The 21581-nt window shown below is 36.8% G+C and overlaps 4 protein-coding genes, 1 long non-coding RNA gene and 3 other non-coding genes across 10 annotated transcripts; 6 read left to right on the top strand and 2 right to left on the bottom strand.

Annotated features, from left to right (window-relative positions):
- Positions 1-1315: 1315 nt before the first annotated feature.
- On the top strand, positions 1316-5635 carry LOC18055732 (protein CONTINUOUS VASCULAR RING 1). The gene is made up of 7 exons (XM_006451117.2): positions 1316-1861; positions 2289-2341; positions 3621-3730; positions 4276-4443; positions 4525-4622; positions 5021-5147; positions 5297-5635. Exons 1-7 carry the CDS (start codon positions 1718-1720, stop codon positions 5389-5391), a joined length of 795 nt encoding a protein of 264 aa, XP_006451180.1. The 5' UTR covers positions 1316-1717; the 3' UTR covers positions 5392-5635.
- A 346-nt stretch (positions 5636-5981) lies between these two features.
- LOC112095792 lies at positions 5982-7508 on the top strand. Its single transcript, XR_002903954.1, has 2 exons — positions 5982-6093; positions 7224-7508. It is a non-coding gene; the product is annotated as an uncharacterized LOC112095792 (long non-coding RNA).
- On the top strand, positions 6243-6344 carry LOC112095999. The gene has a single exon (XR_002904159.1). It is a non-coding gene; the product is annotated as a small nucleolar RNA Z43 (small nucleolar RNA).
- LOC112096002 lies at positions 6618-6700 on the top strand. Its single transcript, XR_002904162.1, has one exon. It is a non-coding gene; the product is annotated as a small nucleolar RNA U83 (small nucleolar RNA).
- On the top strand, positions 6735-6825 carry LOC112095993. The gene has a single exon (XR_002904153.1). It is a non-coding gene; the product is annotated as a small nucleolar RNA snR60/Z15/Z230/Z193/J17 (small nucleolar RNA).
- A 4593-nt stretch (positions 7509-12101) lies between the features above and the next one.
- Positions 12102-14208, top strand: LOC18055731. The gene is made up of 3 exons (XM_006451115.2): positions 12102-13006; positions 13112-13297; positions 13383-14208. The coding sequence occupies exons 1-3, from the start codon at positions 12566-12568 to the stop codon at positions 13659-13661; spliced, it is 906 nt and encodes a 301-aa protein (XP_006451178.1). The 5' UTR covers positions 12102-12565; the 3' UTR covers positions 13662-14208.
- Positions 14107-16592, bottom strand: LOC18055730 (chloroplast processing peptidase). The gene is made up of 5 exons (XM_006451114.2): positions 15820-16592; positions 15056-15193; positions 14866-14952; positions 14603-14670; positions 14107-14494 (listed from the first exon to the last, which is right to left on the bottom strand). The coding sequence occupies exons 1-5, from the start codon at positions 16399-16401 to the stop codon at positions 14356-14358; spliced, it is 1014 nt and encodes a 337-aa protein (XP_006451177.1). The 5' UTR covers positions 16402-16592; the 3' UTR covers positions 14107-14355.
- A 65-nt stretch (positions 16593-16657) lies between these two features.
- Positions 16658-20791, bottom strand: LOC18055729 (pentatricopeptide repeat-containing protein At5g21222). 3 transcript variants are annotated; one of them, XM_006451111.2, is made up of 4 exons: positions 20578-20791; positions 19418-19670; positions 18217-19125; positions 16658-17884 (listed from the first exon to the last, which is right to left on the bottom strand). In XM_006451111.2, the coding sequence occupies exons 2-4, from the start codon at positions 19478-19480 to the stop codon at positions 17021-17023; spliced, it is 1836 nt and encodes a 611-aa protein (XP_006451174.1). In that variant the 5' UTR covers positions 19481-19670; positions 20578-20791; the 3' UTR covers positions 16658-17020. The 3 variants fall into 3 exon arrangements, with proteins under 3 accessions (XP_006451174.1, XP_024034468.1, XP_006451176.1); XM_024178700.1 differs by having other exon boundaries at positions 19421-19670; XM_006451113.2 differs by lacking the exon at positions 20578-20791 and adding an exon at positions 20218-20566.
- Between the last annotated feature and the right edge of the window lie 790 nt (positions 20792-21581).

The raw sequence follows: 21581 nt of genomic DNA, 5'->3' as shown, positions 1-21581 counted from the left end.
TTATTAATCTTTCTTAGTATATAGAAGCTTTTCGTTATTTTATTTTCTTAATTTTATTTTTGTCTTCTCTTTACATCTAGGAGGATAATTGGATTTTATCCTATTCCCCTTCATGAGGCTCGAACCCAAAATATCACATCTCTAAAATTTAACAAATTCACATAAATATCACATCTCTTAACATCACAAGCACTAAAACATATAGGCAAAATCCTATATGTATCTCTCTATATTCTCAACTCAAAGAAATTTGAAAATTGATTGGTCTTTTCATATGAGTTAAGGTTGAACTCTGTTGCTTATCACCATTGCTGTAGAAGTTTGCATATTTTCGTATATCATTATACTTGCTTCACTCGCTGTGTCTCCTTCATCCTTAATGATCAACCCTTCGCACAAAAGGATACATCATTGTTGCTGCTGACCTCATCTCTGGTAGACTAGGGTTCTGTTTGGAATTGAGGTACTGTAACTTTTTAGTTACAATTGCTGTGAAAAAAAAACTATAACTATGAAACAAAAGTTAATAATATGAAGTAAATATAAATTTTAAATAATAATTTTGACAAAATTATTAAAGATATAATATATTTTCTATAATATAAGAAAAATTATATCAACATAGCTTTCAAGTACCAAATACTTTAGTACTGTAACTTTTAAATCACAACTGCCAATCTCAATTTCAAATACACCTTATGCCAGTCCCATAAAATCCCTCATGTATCTCATTAGAACTTAGTGGATTGAGCCATTTTTTATCTTTACGATTTTATGAATTTTGTGGTGCATAAAGTTAGTGATTTTATTGTTAGGCATTATCCTAACCGATGCTTGATCTTAGGCATTATCTTAAGAATTGTACTTAAACCTAACGGGACTTGATGTATTTGGCAAATTTAGCCTATTCAATTATATTTGCTAATCTGAAAGAAATTGAAATAGTGTCTTGACAGAGGAAGATTATGACATGTGACGCCTTAAAAAAAATGAATAAATGGTAATTTTGACGAGCTTAGCTTCATTTCCTTTTCATTAAAATTTTTTTTTTATAAGTACTATTTTTCTTATTTCGCTAAATAATTGAGAAAAAAAAATAACAATGAACAAACTCACTAAGGGCCAGCCAGGGCAGTGGACAGTGTATGCCACTAGTAACAAGCAGCTGTCACGCAATGATTGGATACAGATCACCAACAACAGCTGAAAACAGCCCATCGAAAGCCAATCCCGAAGGCCGAAATGAAAGAGATTATATATAAAAAAAAATTAAAACCTCGCATAATCCGCAATTAAATTCAACGGCATAGCACATAGCAAGACATATATATTATCTCGAACTACTCCCACGTTCGTTTTATCTCTCATCACCCGTTCCCCTTTTTTTTTAATTATTTTCCTTCTTAATAATCAAAAGACTCCCCATCAAAATAATAATAATAATAATAATCAAAAGACTCCAAAACCAAATCGTTCGTCACATAACAAAGCAAAGTATTAAATTTTTCATTTCATTTTTTTTGGAAAAAAAAAAAAACAAAAACAGAGAATAGAAAGCGACCAGATTAGCTAAGCCAAGGAAGGAGATTTCAAAGTCTTAGGCTCGTGGCGCTCCTAGACGCTGTGTGTGTTGTGGGAGATAAAAACGGAGGAAAGGTCATAGGTAGGGTTTTGAATCTGTATTTTTCGAAGCAACGGTGTCGTTTCATTGTTGCTGATGGGCGATGACAAATCGACGATCGTGATGGCTAGTAGGGAGAGAGATAGAGATCGAGAATTGCTAATTCCGGTAGCTGACTCTGGGGACGAATCTTCCAAACCGTCATCCTCTTCGTCCTCTTCGCATCATGCTGGACGCGAGGTCAGCGCTCTTGTTTCTTGCCTTTTTCTTTTTCAATAAAAAATTGTTTGTTCTTTTTAATTACTTTTGTTACTAATTTTGGTATAATTTCTTGAAATGCTGTAGAGCATAAGCTGCTTTGTGTATGTTTTGATTAACAGCCCTGTACTCTGCATGCAGTATAAATTTTGATTAGATAATAACAGATGTGTCTGTGTATGTTTTGTCTAACTAAATTCTATAAGCTAAGAACTTATAAAAATAAGAAAATGAATGAAGAAAGAAGGAAGACCATTCAAACTGTCACTAACTGTTGTTTTGATGGAAATTCCTTGTTTTCTAGTTGCTGAGTTTGTTATGAAAAATATGATCACAGTGGTCTCATTTTTTAGGCTTCTTTTCCACTTATGCCTGACAAATTGTTGAATGTTGTGTTTTCACTATGTAGACATTTTCCAAAGTTGTTAGGAGTTGGGCTTCGAAAAAGTTCATGACAGGATGGTGAGCAGTACTTTCTTCTGTCTCCTGTATTTCAATTAAGATATATGCATAATCTACCTCTTTGCACATTTTTTTTAATGGTTAAGATATCAGTTCTTTAAAAGAATTTGGTCTTTGCATGATTGTTTTTCCTATTGTTTAATCCTCAGATTCTGATCATGGAAATTTTCTCCACCTGCTGCTCAATGTACTATAGAAGTTTTATGCTTTGGGATTTTAATTGTTACATGTTTTCATATTGATCATAGTGCTTTAAGAGGTTTCTGAATGTATTCAACAATCTTTGGCACACAAAAGGATTGTTGGGAATTGGAAACTAGAGCTGCTGGGATGTCTAAGAGTCTCTTTCTTCTAGTAGGGAGATCATAAAGCTTGAAAAGAATTATCTTAGAATCCTGATCTTTGAACAAATCCATATGAAATTGAATGTGTACTTAGTCGCTTATCCAGGCTATTGGCACGTTTTTATCCTGTATTTCTTTTCTTAAGGCATGGTGACTGGAAATATACCATTTGCGTATTCTTTACTTATTCCACCTATGGACAATTGATTGCCTTCACAAGATGATCGCTCATCCAAAATTTTCCCAAATCTAAATGTTTCCGCTGAACCGCTGAGATGCATAGGTTTCTCATCTCTGAATTGCTACCCTGAGAAGAAATAGTAGCAGCTGTTTCCATCAAGATGCATTGCTTCATTTTCTATGATGGATTTAGGAACTTCACAGCAGTTGTGATGGGAAGTAGGTGATCCTGTTCTCAATTTTGGCTAAACCTTCGTAGCTAAGGCTACCCTATTGTACTGGTCATTTCAAAGTAGTATGCCTGTCTTGTGGCAATTCATGCAGAATGCAGGTGTTGCTCCCCTCAGCTTCATTTTTATATTGCATAGAGCCGTAGGTGGAGTAGCAGGAGCTACCTTTTTTCTTTTTACAAGGCTAGATAATTGATTTGATAGCATTCTCAATTAACCATACCCAATGGATACAAACGCTGGACTAAAAGCCTATGTAAAGTGAGCAATTAGGGAAAAATTCCAGACATATAATGAAGAATCATGAGAGCAAAATACATAGATACTGTATCCATAAGAAATTGTTTCAATAATATATAAGAATGCATAAAGTTTTACTTGGAAAACTGGTGTTGTTCCTTTGTAGCTGTTCTAAGTATGTGGCCAAATGAGCTTGGATTTGCAATTTGTAACTGTAGGCTGTCTTAGTACTTACGTGCTTATTCTGCTCAATGCAGCAGTTTCTCACTCTCGGTTTATTTGCAGTGTCATCCTGTTTCCAATAGCAGTTACTTTTTATATAACTTGGTGGTTTATTCACTTTGTGGATGGATTCTTCTCTCCAATTTATGCTCAACTTGGAATTGATATATTCGGTAAGCATTAATCTCTTATCGCCATTCCGTATGTTGTTAATGTTTGACATGTATAGATTGATCATCTTCGAGGTAGTATTTAGATACTTCACTTGGCTGGTACAGATTGCCTAAGAAGACTCGATTATCTTTCTGTTACCATAGAATATCATAATTTATGAATTACCAATCATTCTTTGATTATCTTTGTGAAAAATATATTTTAATAATTTATTAGTTAGCAGATGATGTTGTAGGGGTTAGGTGTAACGATTCTGTTACTATTATTATTATTATTATTTTCAAGAAGTTTGACATGCATGGCACATCAACCTTTGTTATAATCACTATGAAAAGAAGAAAGTGAAAATGTTCTATCTAGCATTTAAATTACCTAATGCAGATTAGAGATATTCCTTAAGCATGGCTTTTATTTTAGTACTCCTCCATTGGACAATGTTCTTGATTTGGTTTACTGTTCACATTTTATTCTGGTTTGAGCTGCTGAATGACTTGGTTCTCTACTTATCTTATTGATGTTTTGGCTTGCTTTTACTTCTTGTTAGGTCTTGGGTTTATAACTTCAGTGACATTCATCTTCTTGATTGGGGTGTTCATGTCATCATGGTTGGGAGCATCTGTCCTCAGTCTTGGTGAGTGGTTTATCAAACGGATGCCATTTGTCCGTCATATCTACAATGCCTCTAAGCAAATTAGTGCTGCCATATCACCAGGTATGTATTCAGTTTTTAATCTTCCCTATTATATTTCAGTGGGCAGACAATTCATATTCTGCATCACTTTTGTTATCACAGATCAAAACACACAGGCCTTTAAGGAAGTAGCAATTATAAGGCATCCACGTATTGGTGAATATGCGTTTGGGTTCATCACATCATCCGTTGTTCTCCAGGTCTGCAAAATGACCTTTTGCCTCACTTGGTTATATTTGTTACCTGCATTTTAATTATTCATTTTTCTTCCAATTCATGATTTGCGAGATAGTTTTGACATGCTTGTTGTATGATGACCCTTGGCATGTGAGACCAAAATGGGACATTAATTTTTGTTGCTGCTGCTGCTGTTGAAATTTTTGTTAGCATAATTACATAATGCTTTTGCAGCCTCGGAAACTTCATTTCTCATTCTTTTTTCTCTCTAAAATTTTGTACTTGTCTCCTATGGATATTCTTTCTGTGTTGGCTGTTGTGTGGCTATAGTTTGAAGTTGAGCCTTTCTTCTGTTTCATTGAGATTTATGGTGAAAATGATTTTATATCAACATTCCTGTGTTTTCCCTGTTTAAATGCAGAACTATTCTGGAGAGGAGGAATTATGTTGTGTCTATGTTCCCACGAACCATCTGTATATTGGCGATATCTTCCTCATTAATACCAAGGATGTGATCAGACCAAATCTATCTGTCCGAGAAGGAATTGGTAAGGACTGAGCTTTTATTTCTGCTAGTTGATAAAGAAACAGCATGTGATCCTGTCAAAACAAGAGAAGGAAATAGCAGGATGTCCATTTATGTTATATCTTACCATCATATATTGGTTTCTAAGATTCATGTGTTCCCTAATTGCAGAAATTGTTGTTTCTGGCGGCATGTCGATGCCCCAGATCCTGTCAACTCTGGAAACCCGCATGCCACTGGATGGAAGTAGACCCGACAGAAGATGAGATTGAAGAGAATAGTAATAGAGGAGGTCGTTTAATTTTTTTTCCCTTTTTGAGTTTGATATCATTGTGTTATCAGAATGGCGATGCAAGTCAATCTGTTGGTAAAGAAAAAAAAAGGATTTGTTGTTGTAGTAGAGACTTCTTTTTGATCAATCTAATGATAGCTTTTGTAACATTGAGGTCTCTGTAGAATATAGAATGAATCTAGAGCGTTTGCATGAAAATATAGCTTGGTTGATAGTCCTGCTTTGAGTTGTAATGGGTTTCACTTTCCAGATATGTACTGAATTTGTTCTAATTTCACATGGTGATGATATATACACGTCCCGTACCGAGGAGTAATGATGATAGATTCCCTAAAATAATAGAAACAAGCTGTAAAACAGGATTTGAAACTTGATCACATCTTTCACTGACAACGCATTTCTGAATTATCTTGTGTATGTGACGCTGTATGAGGATAAGCCCACATCAAAACTTGTGCCCATTTGTTGGTGCGTGGGCTCACATGTGTCTTGGGTTCGAAGCTTAAGGCTAATTAGGCAAAGACCATCCACGCAAGTCCATCACGAGCGACACAACCCAATAACCATACACCTGCTAATACTCTTTAAATACCTAGATAAACCCTACAAAATTTTTAACGCCAAAGAAACCCTAGCTCCCCGCCTCCCCTCCTTCGCGTCTCTATATAAGTATCAGGTAACGAAACAAGAATCAGAAGATGAGGTAGTGTCTGTCAAATTCGCTTGCAGTTAAGCTGGTTGGGATTTCTAATCCACTGGCGATTCTTTAATTTTTTTTATTTTTTATTTTGTGTTCTTTGAAATTTTATGATTGATTGATGTATGGGACGGTGAAGATTCCGCAGTGAAAGGTCTCGTTCGTCGTAACTGGCTAAGGAATTAGCCTTGCCGACCATCCTGTTATATCACCACCCATATTCTGAGTCCCTAATTTCTTTTCTTTCACTCACCAAAGTTTTTACTTTTTTTTATCTTTTTCAAATTTCAAAATTAGGGTTCTTATTTTGTTTTGAAGTTGAATTTACTTTCCGGATCTGCCGATGATTATAAACTAAATATAGACAAGCATATGTCTGAATCAATCCGTGTGGATCCGACTAATCTTCTCTATGAGGCTGATCTCTCAATTTTCTTTCTTGTATCGTTCTCCTTGTTTGGTTGCTGAGAAAATGGAAAACAGATTTCTAATTAATTTTCAAATGCCAATGACGAATGATATAGTGATTTTTGTAACATATGAAAATTCGTGATTACAATACCACTACTGCCTTCCTTCTGAGGTATTAAATTTTGCAATCTAAAATCTCTTTTTTGATGAAGGGTCAGTGATGATTTTTTCAGCATAGTTCATATGATTAATCTGTGATTATTTAAACTTCTAGTCTTTCGCTCCTATCTGATGACCCTTAACATCTACCGTTGATTTCTTGTGATCTTTATTAATTTTTTTTTCTTTTGAAACCGAAAATCTTCTATTTATTGGTTAAAACAATTTTATTTTCTAAATTCTGTGGCCGATGATTAATAATTGATATATAGACAAGCATATGTCTGAAATTTTCGTGTTGACATATGAAATCGGATGTCTCTATGAAGGCCTTAACAAGAACTAAATTAACAGGCTTCTAATAAAAAGATACTCTTGAAATGAATTTCGGAATTCAATTTCGTCGTAATGGCGTACTAACCGGCCATCTTGACATATCACCACTCATATTTAGAGTCCTTTATTTATTGTCAATTGAATGCTCTTTTGTTCATCTAAACTCAATGAGAAGGTTACTGTTTGAGTTTTTCGTTTTTCAGTAATTGGTGTCTAGCCTGCTTTCTCTAAAAGGGAGCCGAGATGTGAAGGTCGGCTCAACGGCTGCAACCATGGATACACAGGGAGGGCTTACTCTGAAGAATCCAGTAGAAATGAGCTACTTTTTCTTTTATATATGTATTATAAAACCGGCTGTTGTTAGCGGGTTTCAAATGTAATTCATTTTCTCATTTCGTTTTGTATGAGTTTTAAACTTGTTCTTGAATAGTAAAATGATACTTGTAAATTGCAGTGGCTTATGAGAAAATGATATCTTTACGAACAAACCCCAAGTTTAAGGTTTTAGTTATCTTATATAATAATGGAAGTACATAATTTTTACATAATAATTGGAAGTACATAATCTTTTCATAACCCTTTAATAAAAGGGTTATTTTTACATCCCTCCCTGAGGTTTCACCTAATATCAGTTTAATAGAAAATATTTTCGTATTTTTACTCCCTTCCCCTGCAGTTAGTATTTTCGTCAGTTGACCGTTAGTGGACTAACAAGAGGACGAAAATACCCTTTGAATGCCGCAAATCATTTCAAATTGCCTAAACTCACTGATCCAACACAAAAGAGTGCAACAAACCATTTTCGTTATTCTCAACCCAAGGCATGTAAATACCACAATCGAAACCACCAAAAAAGCGAAAAAAAAATTAAAAACCCCTTTAACAAAATACCGTCTATATACATGTCAAGCAAATCTTCATCAACCATTTTCATCTATCATGAATCCATGGAAAAAATCAGAAGCACACAGCTAAAATCTAAAACAATTTTCAAGACTCATTTTCAATCAATTACAGGACCACAGAGATATTCGACTTAGCTCTATCTTCAACACGAATTGGATTAATCATTTAACTGCAACTAACACGAATCGATCGAAAAATCAGGAGAAACAGATACGCTCTCAAAAATTTTTGAGACCCACTTTCAAATTTTCACTAAAAATTCTAATTTTAGCTAATAAAAATAACATGTACTAAAAGAAATTGATACATACCTCGTTCGCGGCTCCAAAACAGCTAGATGATTGGGTGTTCGATGGCGAAACTCACTATACTCTCTTACCTGGCAGTTCTGAATCATTCGTCGTCGATATTGGCGTCATCAGCTTCGTCGTCGATATTGGCATCATTAACTTCGTCGTCATGGTCTCTAGTTTGTGACCAAAGTAATTGATCAATTTTTTGAAATGGGTTTTGAGCTACCTTGCTTCGATTTAGGTGGAGGAGAGAGATGAGTTGTATTTCTGGTTTTGGTGGATGAAAGAGATGAATAAAGCCCAGAGGCCAATGTGACGGAAATACTAACTGCAGGGGAGGGGAGTAAAAATACGGAGATACTTTCTATTAAACTGATATTAAGTGAAACCTCAAGGGAGGTATGTAAAAATAACCTTTTAATAAAAATATAAACCAATAAAATCATGTTATTTTCATTAGAGATATTATCATTTTACTATCAAAGTTTTATTGGCATATAATGTTTGTACTAAGGTTATCATTTTACTATCATTTCGTTAACAAAACGTTAGTTCTCAACAGAAATTATATTAAAGGTCGATTCTACCCCCAAGGACATAAAAGACAATATTACCCTTTGAAAAGAAAGAAAAACAAAAGCTAAAATTACAAGAAATGCCCAAGAAAATAGCCGTTAGAACCAAAAACGGCTATTTTCTTGGCTTATAAAAGCTAGAATTTACAGGCTTACAAACATATTAGCAAACCATTTCATCAATACCAGCAGCCTCACAGTCATAATCAACACAGTAGTCTTATAAACACACTAGCAAACCCATTTGAAACACCCCAGCAACCTCACTTGAATACTAACAACCCCATCTCAACAGCAACAACCTTATTTTAAACACACCACCTGCGTCACTTGAACACTAACAACCTTTTTTCAAACACACCAGTAACCTCACTTAAACACTAACAACTCTATTTCAAACACACCAGTGGCCTCATTTCAACCCTATATCAACAGCAGCCTGATACTAAATACCTGCAATTCTGAAACACACCAGCAACCCCATAGTAAACACCTGCAACCTTAGACTAAACACTAGCAACCTCACACCAAAAGTACTGAAATTTAAACATTTTTATCATACAAAAACAACAAGAATAAGGCACAACAAATACTTGAATTCATTGAAAACACAATATCCACTTCTTTCCTATCTTCAGTCAAAACCAAACAATTTTTCACCCTTCACACATATAAATTCAACACAGAACAATGGCCTCTAGCAGCCACACAAGCATTAGTTCTAGGGGTCGAGCTAAGAAACCTGAAGAAGTAACCTGCTACCCTAAATACTGCAACTGTAGAGTGCAGGCATGTGCTATGGTATCTACTACGTCGGAAAATCCTAACAAACTATTTTGGATATGCAGGTATACAAAGTGTAATTTTTGGCAATGGGCAGCAAAGAAGATTTAGAAAAGCGTAACAACACATCTAGTTATGGCTTGAACCTAAATGAAGATGTACTGAAGATGAATGAAAGGCTACAATGCATTGAAGCGATGCTAAAATTGGTCGTAGTTTTTATTTGTGGCCTCTTGATATGCTTATTTATGAGAAAGTAATATAATAGAAGTAATTTAATATGTAAGCAAAAGCAAAAGTAATCCAAAGTACTTCCATTATTATTGGTGAAAAATAAGAGTTTGTATTTGAAATGCCTACTCGCAGTATTGTCAGTTTGTGAATTCAAAAAACACCACAGCAGCCTAATGTACTAATAATAGTTTGTGCATTCAAAAAACACCACAGCAGTCTACTGCACTAATAATAATTTATGCATTCAACAAACACCACAACAGCCTAATGCACTAATAATAGTTTGTGCATTTCAAAAAACACCACAGTAGCCTAATGCACTAGTGATAGTTTGTGCATTTCAGATATATAATATCCTAACGATAACACTCTGCTAACCATCTATAATCTGTGAAGCTTATGAGCCTTGAGTAGAGCCCAAATCAAAATCTGAGTTAGATGTATTTGCTAAAAATTGAGGATCTGCATCAATTGATTCATCGTCAGAGCTAGATCCCCCATCATCCGTAACTTCTGCATCCTCAGTTATGTTTTGGTGATTTATATGACTACCATCAGCAGCAAATTCCTTGTCAAAATCTGACAACCAATCATCATCGTCGTTATCATCAACATTCTGGTAAACATTTTCATTCCTAACAATTTGTGGTTTATCTCTGCCTTCAGTCTTGGAAGGTGATTCATCTTCATCAGCATCAGTTTCACACCCAACATTCTCAGCAAGGTTTGTTTGTGGCCCATGTATACCTCCAGGCCTAGATGGTGGTTCATTTCCACTTTCATTTACCCATGCAACTTGCTTTGCAGATAGCTGAACTCCTAAGGCACGTAGCAGGGATTATATCACCCCACCAAGTTCTAAATCAGGACGTAGGGTTGGCAACACAGTGACTTTAAATACTGGCACTTGTAATGAGTCATGTGTCATGAACATAATTTGCAACATTGCATTAGTATCTACAATAACTTGCACATTATTCCTTGGGCTAGTGACAAGTAATTGCACACTTTCAGGAGTGGTTAACCCATCTTGACTTGTAATATTCACCACCTCATTCTTCAGCTGCAGCATATTGTATTCATCTGGTTCAATCAACCCTTTACAATGTTTCTTACCTTTGTAGATTATATGTAGTTGTATTGTTAACATGATCTGTAAAAAGCAACCAGTGAACAAAAATTGGTATCATTAATTCTAGTAATATGAACATAACACAATTCACAACTTAACTATAAAAAGCAAACAATAACATAAACTTGGTATCGTTAATTCAGCTGCAGCAGACTGTATTCATTTGGTTCAATCAACCCTTTACAATGTTTCTTACCTTTGTAGATTATATGTAGTTGTATTGGTAACATGATCTGCAAAAAGCAACCAATGAACAAAAATTGGTATCGTTAATTCTAGTGATAGGAACATAACACAATTCACAACTTAACTATAAAAAGCAAATAATAACATAAAATCTTATATTGGTAACAAGATCTACAAAAAATAAGGAAAAATTCTCAAAGCTAGATCTCCAACAATAACATAATTAATAAAAAATTAACAAAATTCTAATGTCAGTACCATGGACAACGACAAAGAACACATTAACAAAAAATTATGCTACAAAATTAATATTATAATTTATGAAATTCAAGTATTATTCACAATAAAAAAATAACAATTTAATTAACGAAAAAATTAATAAACAATAAGCGAATAAAAAGGCAGTCAACAACTCACAGTGGAGAGCGCAAACACTAGTGGAGTCAGCCGTCACTCAGCTGCGAGGGCGAGAGAGATTGGACACAAAGGTTTCACAATGGAGAGTGCAAACGGTAGTGGAGTCGACCATCACTCAGCAACGACGAAGAGAGATCGGAGACGGAGGTTTCACAATGAGAGAGAGGGCCGATCGATTTTGTTCTTAAATATTATGTCAAAACGCTGTGTTTTGCTTCAACTCAAAATGTCTTTAATGCCCTTATACCTAGAAATATCTTTTATGCCCTTATTACTTCAGTAATTTTTTTTAAGTTGTTAACGGAATGATAGTAAAATGATAACCGCTTAAAATTTTGTTAATAAAATATACTTTTCGACAAACTTTAGTACTGATATGATATGTCAGGAAAACTTTGATAATAAAATGATAATAACCCTTTTCATTTTTAAAATTTTTTTGGTTGTGAAAGGTAACAAGTTCCCAAGCTTAGGTAACAAGCCCCTATGCACGTGTGGGGGCGTGATTGCATAGTTAATATGAAAGCATGAGAGAAAAAATGGAGCAAGCAACTCATTTATCAGATAAATGAAAGATTGTGACGCCATTCCCACTTGGGTAAAAAGGGTGCAAAAACGTTTGGTAGCGTGGAATCTTTTTGGCACAAGGGGGGCGTGCTAAAACGACAGCGTAGCAAAGCAGGCAGTCGCCTAACGGCCATCACTCCCGCTTGTTCGCAGTAGTCGTCGTCCTGTAAAACGATAATTGGAGCGAAAATAGAGGGATGGCAATAAGCTGCCGACACCTGTTTTGCTTCGTTTCCAAACCCAGACTCCAAACCAAAGCCACCATCCGTAGCTCTGTTTCCACTTTTTCTGACTTTTGAGTGTCAGTTGCCACCCACAAACAAACTCTCCTACTCTCTTCTTCTCTTTGCTTCTATTTTCAACCGTTTCATTCGCAACATTCTCCTGGATCCAACTGAATTTCAAAACAGTTGCAAACGCCGTCGTTTTCAGATAAAAATTTGAAAAAAAAGATGTTGCACGCGAAATCAGACTCCGACGTGACGAGCCTGGACCCGTCCTCACCGCGATCTCCGAGACGCCACGTGTACTACGTGCAGAGCCCGTCGCGCGACTCCAACGATGAGGACAAGTCGTCCTCCATGCAACACACCCCGGCCTACAACACCCCAACCGACTCCCCATCGCACCCGTCGTACGGCCGGCACTCGAGGGCCTCCTCTTCCAGCCGCTTTTCCGGCACCTTCCGAGGCAGGAAGAGGAACGACAAAGGGTGGCCCGAGTGTAACGTCATCGAAGAGGAAGGTGACTACGATGAGTTCTATGCAGACAAAGGGTACACCAGGAGGTGTCAGATTCTGATTGCTCTCCTCGGCTTTGTTCTCGTGTTTTCGATTTTTTGTCTCATTATTTGGGGGGCTAGTCGCCCTTATAAAGCTAAGATCGCTGTCAGGGTAAAGTAACCATTTAATTTGGTATTATTATTATTACTGGGAATGTGCTCTTTTTTTTTCCGAACTGTTCTGTTTTATGAATTAATCGTGATGCTGCTGTTGCAGAGTCTGACAGTTCATAATTTTTATTTCGGAGAAGGAGCGGATTTGACTGGGGTGCCAACCAAGATGCTGACAATGAATTGTTCGGTGAAGATGAACGTGTATAACCCGGCTACCTTTTTTGGAATTCATGTCAGCTCTAGTCCCGTCAATCTTATGTTCTCCGAGATTGCCGTTGCCACCGGCCAGGTAATGAAAATTTAGAAACTTGCTTAATTTGAGTGAGATTCTTTTTCACCAACCAATACTTGGCCTTCTCTGTTAATGAGCGCAGTTGAGGAAATACTATCAACCTAGAAAGAGCCACCGGGTGGTGACCGTGAACCTCCAAGGAAATAAAGTTCCTCTGTATGGGGCTGGGGCCGGGTTGGCTGTTTCAGACGGCAATCGACGGGTTCCACTGCTGTTGGTGTTTGAAGTCCGGCAACGAGGGAATGTGGTCGGCAAGTTGGTTAAGACTAGGCATCAGAGGCGTATCTCGTGTTCATTGCTGGTCGACTCTCGTAACAACAAACCCGTCAAACTCAAGGAGAAATCGTGTAAATATGACTGATTGTTCACTGCAGATTTTTTCCGCATCTGCTGCAGATAGCTCTTTACATCCCTTACTCTACGGAGAGTGATTGGGACAGCTGCGCTGTGCTTCAACCCCCGTATTCTTATGTTTGGGACAGCTGCACTGTGCTTCAACCCCCATATTCTTACTGATTTCAATAAGAAAATACCTTACTGATTTCAATAAGAAAATACCGAGAGTGTTTGGGACAGCTGCGCTGTGCTTCAACCCCCTATATTCTTCCTGATTTCAATAAGAAAATAAGAGATGGAGCACAACACAGCTGCCCCAAACTACACTGAAGATTTGTAGAATCATTTTGAACCTTAGTAATATATGCTTTTACTGTATTTGCTCTGTTTTGCCACACCTTCCTGTTGGGACAAATTTTGTTTCACAAGAAGATTATCTTTGTGAACAAGCCTTATCTGATTGGGGAAAAAAAAATAGCTGAATTCAGGTGGCCGAATTTACAATTTTGTCAAAAGTTTTGGCATTTATAAGCATGAGAGCAGTGAAGCGAACATTCACAATTACTTTTGAATTCTGCGAAGTACCGGGTCAATTTACAGTTAAATTAAGATCCAAGTGTGGGGATCCGACAAAAAAGAAAAGGGCATCCCTTGAAGAATGGATTTGTAGTGAGCAATAGAATTACTGGAGGAGCAAAAAATTAAGGCTACCAGTACACTCAGTCTGGAAGTGCAGGATTGGTCTTTAACTGGCTGTCAACAGCACAGCCACCTTCAGGAACTGTACTACCAATCCTTTGCGGAGGCCAATAGCGAAATACTGATCTTCCTATGATATTCTTGGCAGGGAGGGGCCCCCTAAAATACAATTTCAAGAAAAATCAGAAAACTCCAAAATGAGAAGAAATAATTATTTCAGTTCACGGTGCATGGACCGTCAACTGTGAGTCATAGATGTGATCTTACCATACATGCGAATCATAACTGTTATTTCGATTATCACCCATAACAAAGACCGAGTTCTCCGGTACAGTCTGCAACATGAATGAAGAAGATTGAAAATTAACAATTCTGTATATGGCTATATGTAGAAAACATAAGACGTTTGAAGTTTTTCTGTTGATTGTGGTTCAGGCACAATTTTCATTTGAGCACAGGATCATAGTAAATGAGACAAAAGTGGGAAGGAAATAACATTAAATCTCTGAAGATTATAAGTTGATGCTTACAATTGGTGTCATGTTATAAGAAGGGGCCTCCAAGATATAGTCTTCATTTCTTACAACTCCATTAACTATAAGTTTCCCTTCACGAACCTGCGAGCAAACAAATTCCACAGTCAAGAGTCCAATGCTCATAATATCCTAGAAAAGACTGAATTGCTGAAATCAACAGAAACAACTTCACCAAGAAACTCACCTCTACAACATCGCCTTCCTTGGCAACAACTCGTTTAATAAAGACATCATCATCAGTGTATCCTACTTCCTGAAGAACCGGTGGACTTTTGAAAATTACTATATCATTTGAGCATGGCTTTCTGAAATAGTAGGTAACCTGACAAATTTAAGTAAAAACCTATGATGCACAATAATTAAAGCCCTCACCAAGTTCTTTATATTTGAAGCAAAATAAATAGCTACAGTGACCACATAAACCCTAAGCACAGATGTTGCCCAAACAAATCAAAATCTAAGTGGAGAAACTGAATTGTTTGAAACAGGAACACTCAAAAGATACAAAGAGAGAGGATGAAATCGGTAACGAATATCTAATTAAGAGGATAAAGTTCTACTTGAGACAAATCATCAAGTAGTATCTTTCTGGTCAGTAGCTTCGTCCTTCTCAACTAGTCATTCTGCCTTGCCATAATGCCATTGTTTCAGACATCAACAAATTACATCAGCACCTATGAAGCTCCAAATTCAATTGTCAAATGAGCAGAATAAATGAGCCACAAATCAGTACATCACTTGTATATTCTGAGCTGCATCCTTCTCTAGTTCCCGACCCCAAAAACACAAGGCACATAAATTGTATTCACCCTCTCACGGTAAGATTATAATATCAGCATATTCAAAGTCAACAATCAACTTTGTTCAATTAAGCATCCAAAGACAGTCTCATAGCAAACTATAAAAGAAAAATAAGATAATTAACACTAGATCAACAAAAACCGCTACCTTTTCTGCAACAATTCGATCTCCAACATCAAACGTAGGATACATCGACAACGAAGGAATGTACCTTGGCTCGGCCACAAACGACCGAAAAGCAAGTGAAATAACCAGCGCCGCCAAAACTGTTTTTGCATCATCAGAAGTGATATTCAACCATCCTGGCAATGCCCCACTTTGCCCCTCCGCCTCTTCATCATCGCTACCGTCACCACCTCCGCCGTCGCCGCCGCCGCCTCCACCACTACCAGTATTAACAACTGATTTGGTCTCTTCCCCGGAGCTTTTCAATTTATTACAGTTCAGTCTGTAAAGTAAATTTTTGGGGTTCAAGGGCCTAGGATTTTGGTGCTGAAAGTTAACAAAGTTGGGATTTATAGAGACAAAGGGCCAACGGGTGCGTGAAAACTGGGGTGGGTTTGATTTTGGGTGCAGGTTGAGGATTGTGAAATAAGGGTTTTTGAGGGACTTGGAAAAAGGTTTTGCAGCAAAATTAGGGTTTTTGAGAGGGTTGGAAGATTGGGTAGAAGTGAAATTAGGGTTCTGAAGGGAAGGCAGCGTAGGTAGGAGATTTAGAGATATCATCATCTCCACTCAACGCTTCTCCTCCTCTCAAGATTTTAATTCTTGAGATATTGAAATTACTGTTTACTTATAATCAGGGAGTATGTTGACATCTTGCTTGCACCATTGTCTACTTCTACTGGGTCCCACCAAGACCCAAAACTGCCTTCACCCATCAAAATATTATTTGAGGAACAAACTACGAAGTGCGTAAAGCATGATACTTGATCTGAATTGAGAAACATTAACAAAGAACAAAGAAGCCGCCTCAAAGGCCATGTTGAGAACATGAATCACATGTATTTGACAAATATTTGTATAATCAAGGTACATATAATATCATTACATTAATGAAAAATCGGACAGCAGTCGGTCTGGCCCTGAATTATCAACAGTGAGTATATATATATCCGATTGTACAAAAATTACAAGATTAGCTACAAATTGAGTTGTGTCAACAAAAACAATGGGACCAGACCAGAAGAAATGCATGTATATATCTTGGAACAATTTCAGCATGTACAGACTAAAGATCTGGAAAACAAGTACTAGTCAGCCTTTTGAACTTCAAGGAGCTAATAAAGCAACCTTCCTCCACCGGTGTGTCACCATACGTTGGTTAAAAGTATGATCCCGGCAGCCATCAATTTATGAACACCAATCTGTATGCATTTACAAACTGCCCACATGTACCAACCTGACTACATTGCTTCCTGCATACAACCATTGGTTGCACCCCGGAACCATATGTATTGACGAATAAGGATTTAGTTGCAGTCCACACAGTGTCAGATCTCAGAACTATTTGGCTTCTAATTTTAGCAGCTGAAGACCCATTGTGCTCACTCGACACTACCCCAGGTATCTGCAAAAAAGTAGAATTTGAAGCACTAAGATTTTGCTTCCTGTGAATGCTCTCGACTGCTATCTCATCCTTTTTATTTGGCATGGATTGCCTATCTTCTTCTGCACTTTTGAGAACTCTCTTGGCCTCCCTTGCCAAACCAATAGCACGCCATGAATCAGCTACAAGTTGGATGGTGCTCTTCTTAGGACGGACACCCTTCTCTTCCATCACCTGCAGCAATTCTTCTGCTCTCCAGGGCTGTTTTGCTTCTCCATATCCCCACAATAGAGTTTCATATGTTTTCAAATTGGGATTAATGCCTATTTCACACATTTTCTCATAAATACTCATTGCACGCTGCATCTTTACAGCATTGCACCACCCACTGATGACAGTAGTGAACATTACAACATTTGGATGCACGCCATATTTGCGCATGGAAGTCAGAATTGACTCAGCCTTCTGAGGCTCTCCAGCACGCACATAGCCTTTTGCAAGGATGCTAAATACATGGATGTCAGGTTCTATGCCAGCCTTCACCATGTCATCAAAAATCTCCTGGCATTTGCCCATAAGCCCAGCTGAACTCCAAGCATCCATGATTGTGCTAAAAGTTACGACATCTGGTTTGACCCCAAATTCTTCCATCAATGTGAGTGCCTGTCCCCAATTTAGTAAACAATACTGCCTTAGACTATTGGAAACTGTGATTGATTTCAAATGCTTCATAAGTCATGGATGTCAGAAGATTATAATTGATTAATTGGTTAATGTGATAAAGGTGAGAAATTTCTATTCTCAATGTCTACATGCATTCCATTATGACGCCAAGATGACAACAGAACATGAAAGCCATATGACCATACACTCCATTTACTAAACTCTTATCTACAATTGCAGCAAGGAACTGCTGGAAATGTATAATTCTTGTAATTGAGAGAAAAGGATAAAGAATTTTAGAAAATATAAATATTAGACATGTTGGCACTCACCTTGTCAACTCCATCACTATCTTTGATGTCAAGAAATCCTTTAATAAGGGAATTGAACACAACAAGATTTGGATGCACTTCAAGCTCCTTCATTCTATAGAGAAACCTCATTGCATCTTCCATATTACCTTCTTTACAGTACCCACTCACAATGATACCACAAGTACGCTCATTTGGCCGTACTTGGTTGTTCTGCATCTCAAAAAGCATCTGTTCTGCCCTATACGTCTCCCCATATTGAGCATAAGCTCTTGCTAATGTGTTGTAGGTGACAGCATCAGGTTGTATACCAGATGCCACCATCTTATAGACCACATTCCATGCTTCTTCTATGCTGTTCTTGCTACACCAGGCTCTTACAAGAATATTGTAAGTCCTGTCATTCGGTTTCACATTTTTATCCTGTGACATTAATTGTAGTAATTTCAGAGATTCTTCAGGCTTACCAACATTTCCATATCCTTTAATAAGGGTATTATAAGTGCTGGTTGTGGGCTTACATCCACTATCTTTCATTTTCTGAAAGATTTTCATGGCTTCATCAACATTTCCAGATTCAGAACAGGCATTAATCATGGCATTGAAGAGTATCGAATCAGGCTTCATACCATCCTTTTCTACTTTAGAGATCAGCGAAAGAATGGACTTGAATCTTTTCTGGCGAGTCAAGGCAGCTACGAGAGTTGTGTATGTAATAAGGGTTGGTCTGTGTCCTTCTTCTATTAAACAGTTGAATATATAATGGGCTTCGTGAGGCTTCCCTTTTCCAACCAAAATATTCATCAGTTTGGTCCTTGAACGGACTGTTCTGCAGCCATTGTTTCCCGAACAGACAAGGCAGCAGGATTGCACTGGTGACGCTACAGAACTTTTGATCGAATGTAAGTTGTCCCTGTGTAGACATTTTTCCTGTGGAGTTAAAATGATCGTGATTAGACTGACTGAAAACTAAAACAATATGACATTAATATATACACCTCAAAGGGAAAGCATTTTGTTTAAGGCTCTAATGATGGTGACCTCAGTAAACACAACTGTAGATATTTGACGGTAATGTTATAACGGGCTCAGGAATAAGTTATTCAGCAAATATCTATTTGACAAACTTAACAAGGGACATTGCAAGCCACAAGAAGAGAGATTGGAAAATGCATCTGGAGCAATATTTCATTAAATAAAACAAAGAAGATAAAGATACTACCACAGTTGGCGATGCTTCAACAACCTGCTTGCTCATGGTTGTTCCTTCTTGGTGCTTACCCATGATAACATGACCCTTTTCTAGGCCAAACTTGCAACTTTCGTCTCCCTGCTTCTCCCTTACTGAGTTAGCCACCTTCCTATCTTGATGGAATTCAAATTCAGGCTACCACACCATAAGCGGCTGGTAAATAGGCTTCCAATCAATCATGTTCACAATGGAGATGATCAAAACACTTTTTTGAAGATAGAACCTAGGCAAAATGCACCAAAACATCTTTAAGTATTGAGCAAGATCTGGAAACAGATCCAACAGATGAGAATCTAAAATTTCATTTGGAATAATCAATTTGATAGACTTTTGAATATCACATAAAAAAAGAAAAAAACACACTGATAATATCTAAATATCATTTAATGTAAGTCCATCAAGCTTTACCATGCACTTCAAAGATCAATTCATGAACACGCAGACGATCTACAAATAAAAGTCCTGCCAAACCTACCCTTAAATATACATTTAACCCCCAATTTGGAAACAAATTTTATCAATCAAAAAAGAAAAAACAAATAAACAATTTTGAAGGACAACAAACAACTGGGTAAACAAAGATCGAAAAACAAGCAAATACTAGTATACAACATTATCTCCTGAGCCTTTCAACATTTTGACTACCTTTCAATTGACAATAAGCTATAATCCGACAGAGAAAATGTACAATCCGCAAAAAGGAATTACATATCAAACTGATTCTTCAAGACAATCAATTAAAAATATCTCTATCTGAAAACTCCAATTACCTGAACCGAAGTTTATTTTGATGAATTTAATGGTGAATAGCAGAAGAACAAAAAGCAAATTTCATCATTCAATCTGAAATGAATCCATTATCCATCAGTCACTAGACTTGAGAAGTAGTGCTATGCAGAAATCATTTTCAACTAAAGGCAGCAAATGGCAATCTACCCAACAGACAACTTTAACCCACAAAATTCCCAATTTTACTTTCTGAGAAAACTTCCACAGCTTTGTTTAAAGTAAAGAAACAAACATATAAAAATTCAATGACATTGATTAGTTTGAGCAATTACAACAAGCAGTAGCTCTCTAAAATAAGACTAAGTGTACAGAAGAACGAGTTAACGGGAGACGTACAGTACCTGTTGATTTGGGCTCTTGGAGCATAACTTGCATGGTTTGGTTTGCAGAAGCGTGTACGTGCATGCAGCCGATGAAGTAGCAACACTTGAGTTGGAAGCTTGTGGCATGTGTTTGTGTTGTGACATCCACTGGAGATTCTTATCCACAAAATATTATCATAAATAGATTTTGGATCATATTTTGAGGCTGCAAAATGTTGGTGACAGAAATGCATTCACAGGATATGTGGAAGGAGCACGTTATGCCACGGCAGCACCCAGATATTGTGTCGTATTTTCTTCTTTTACGGAGATTAATTTCTACCACAATAAGAATAATAATAAATAAAATCTCTTGCATATTGCGTATAGTGGGTCAGCATAAATGAGCTAAGATTTTTGTGTCGGTCAAGATCAAAGATATTCTTTCAACAGAGATTTGGTAAAGCGTGGCAAGCAAGGCAAACAAAGAAGAATATCCTCTGGATCCGGTCCATTAATAGTGATTTTGTGACGCAAATTAATGTTATAATTTCAATATCAAACGGAAGAAATTTTGCAATCAGTAGTCTTGCACATTTCTTACAGGTTTAGTCCTGTACATTATTTAATAACAACACAAAATCACAATAATAAGGAAAAATTCTTTTATGATATGTATGGCAATAGATATAACAGAAATAGCTAGCGAGAGTCGAATGTGAAATGGGTGTAGCATGTGCTCTCAATATCACATCTAACGACTAATATAATTTTTGGAGTATGGACATCCCTCTTCTGTAAGGGATTATTTATCTGGGCATGTACTTCACAGAATTCAATGTAATAATATAAGTCTCAATTATGTATTTCTGATTGTAAATATCAGTGTAATATATCTGCTATAATAGCAGTTGTAACTATCTGTGTAATGCAGTAATATGATGATTAATCAGTATTCAAAAAAAAATGACTAATATAATTTTGAGTATACATATTGATTTTGAAGTTAACCAAATATAGAGATATTTAAAATATATTAATAT

The sequence above is a fragment of the Citrus clementina genome, unplaced genomic scaffold, assembly GCF_000493195.1.
Source record: "Citrus clementina cultivar Clemenules unplaced genomic scaffold, Citrus_clementina_v1.0 scaffold_1, whole genome shotgun sequence".
NCBI classification, from domain to species: domain Eukaryota; kingdom Viridiplantae; phylum Streptophyta; class Magnoliopsida; order Sapindales; family Rutaceae; genus Citrus; species Citrus x clementina.
This window is presented reverse-complemented; position numbering and strand designations above follow the sequence as displayed.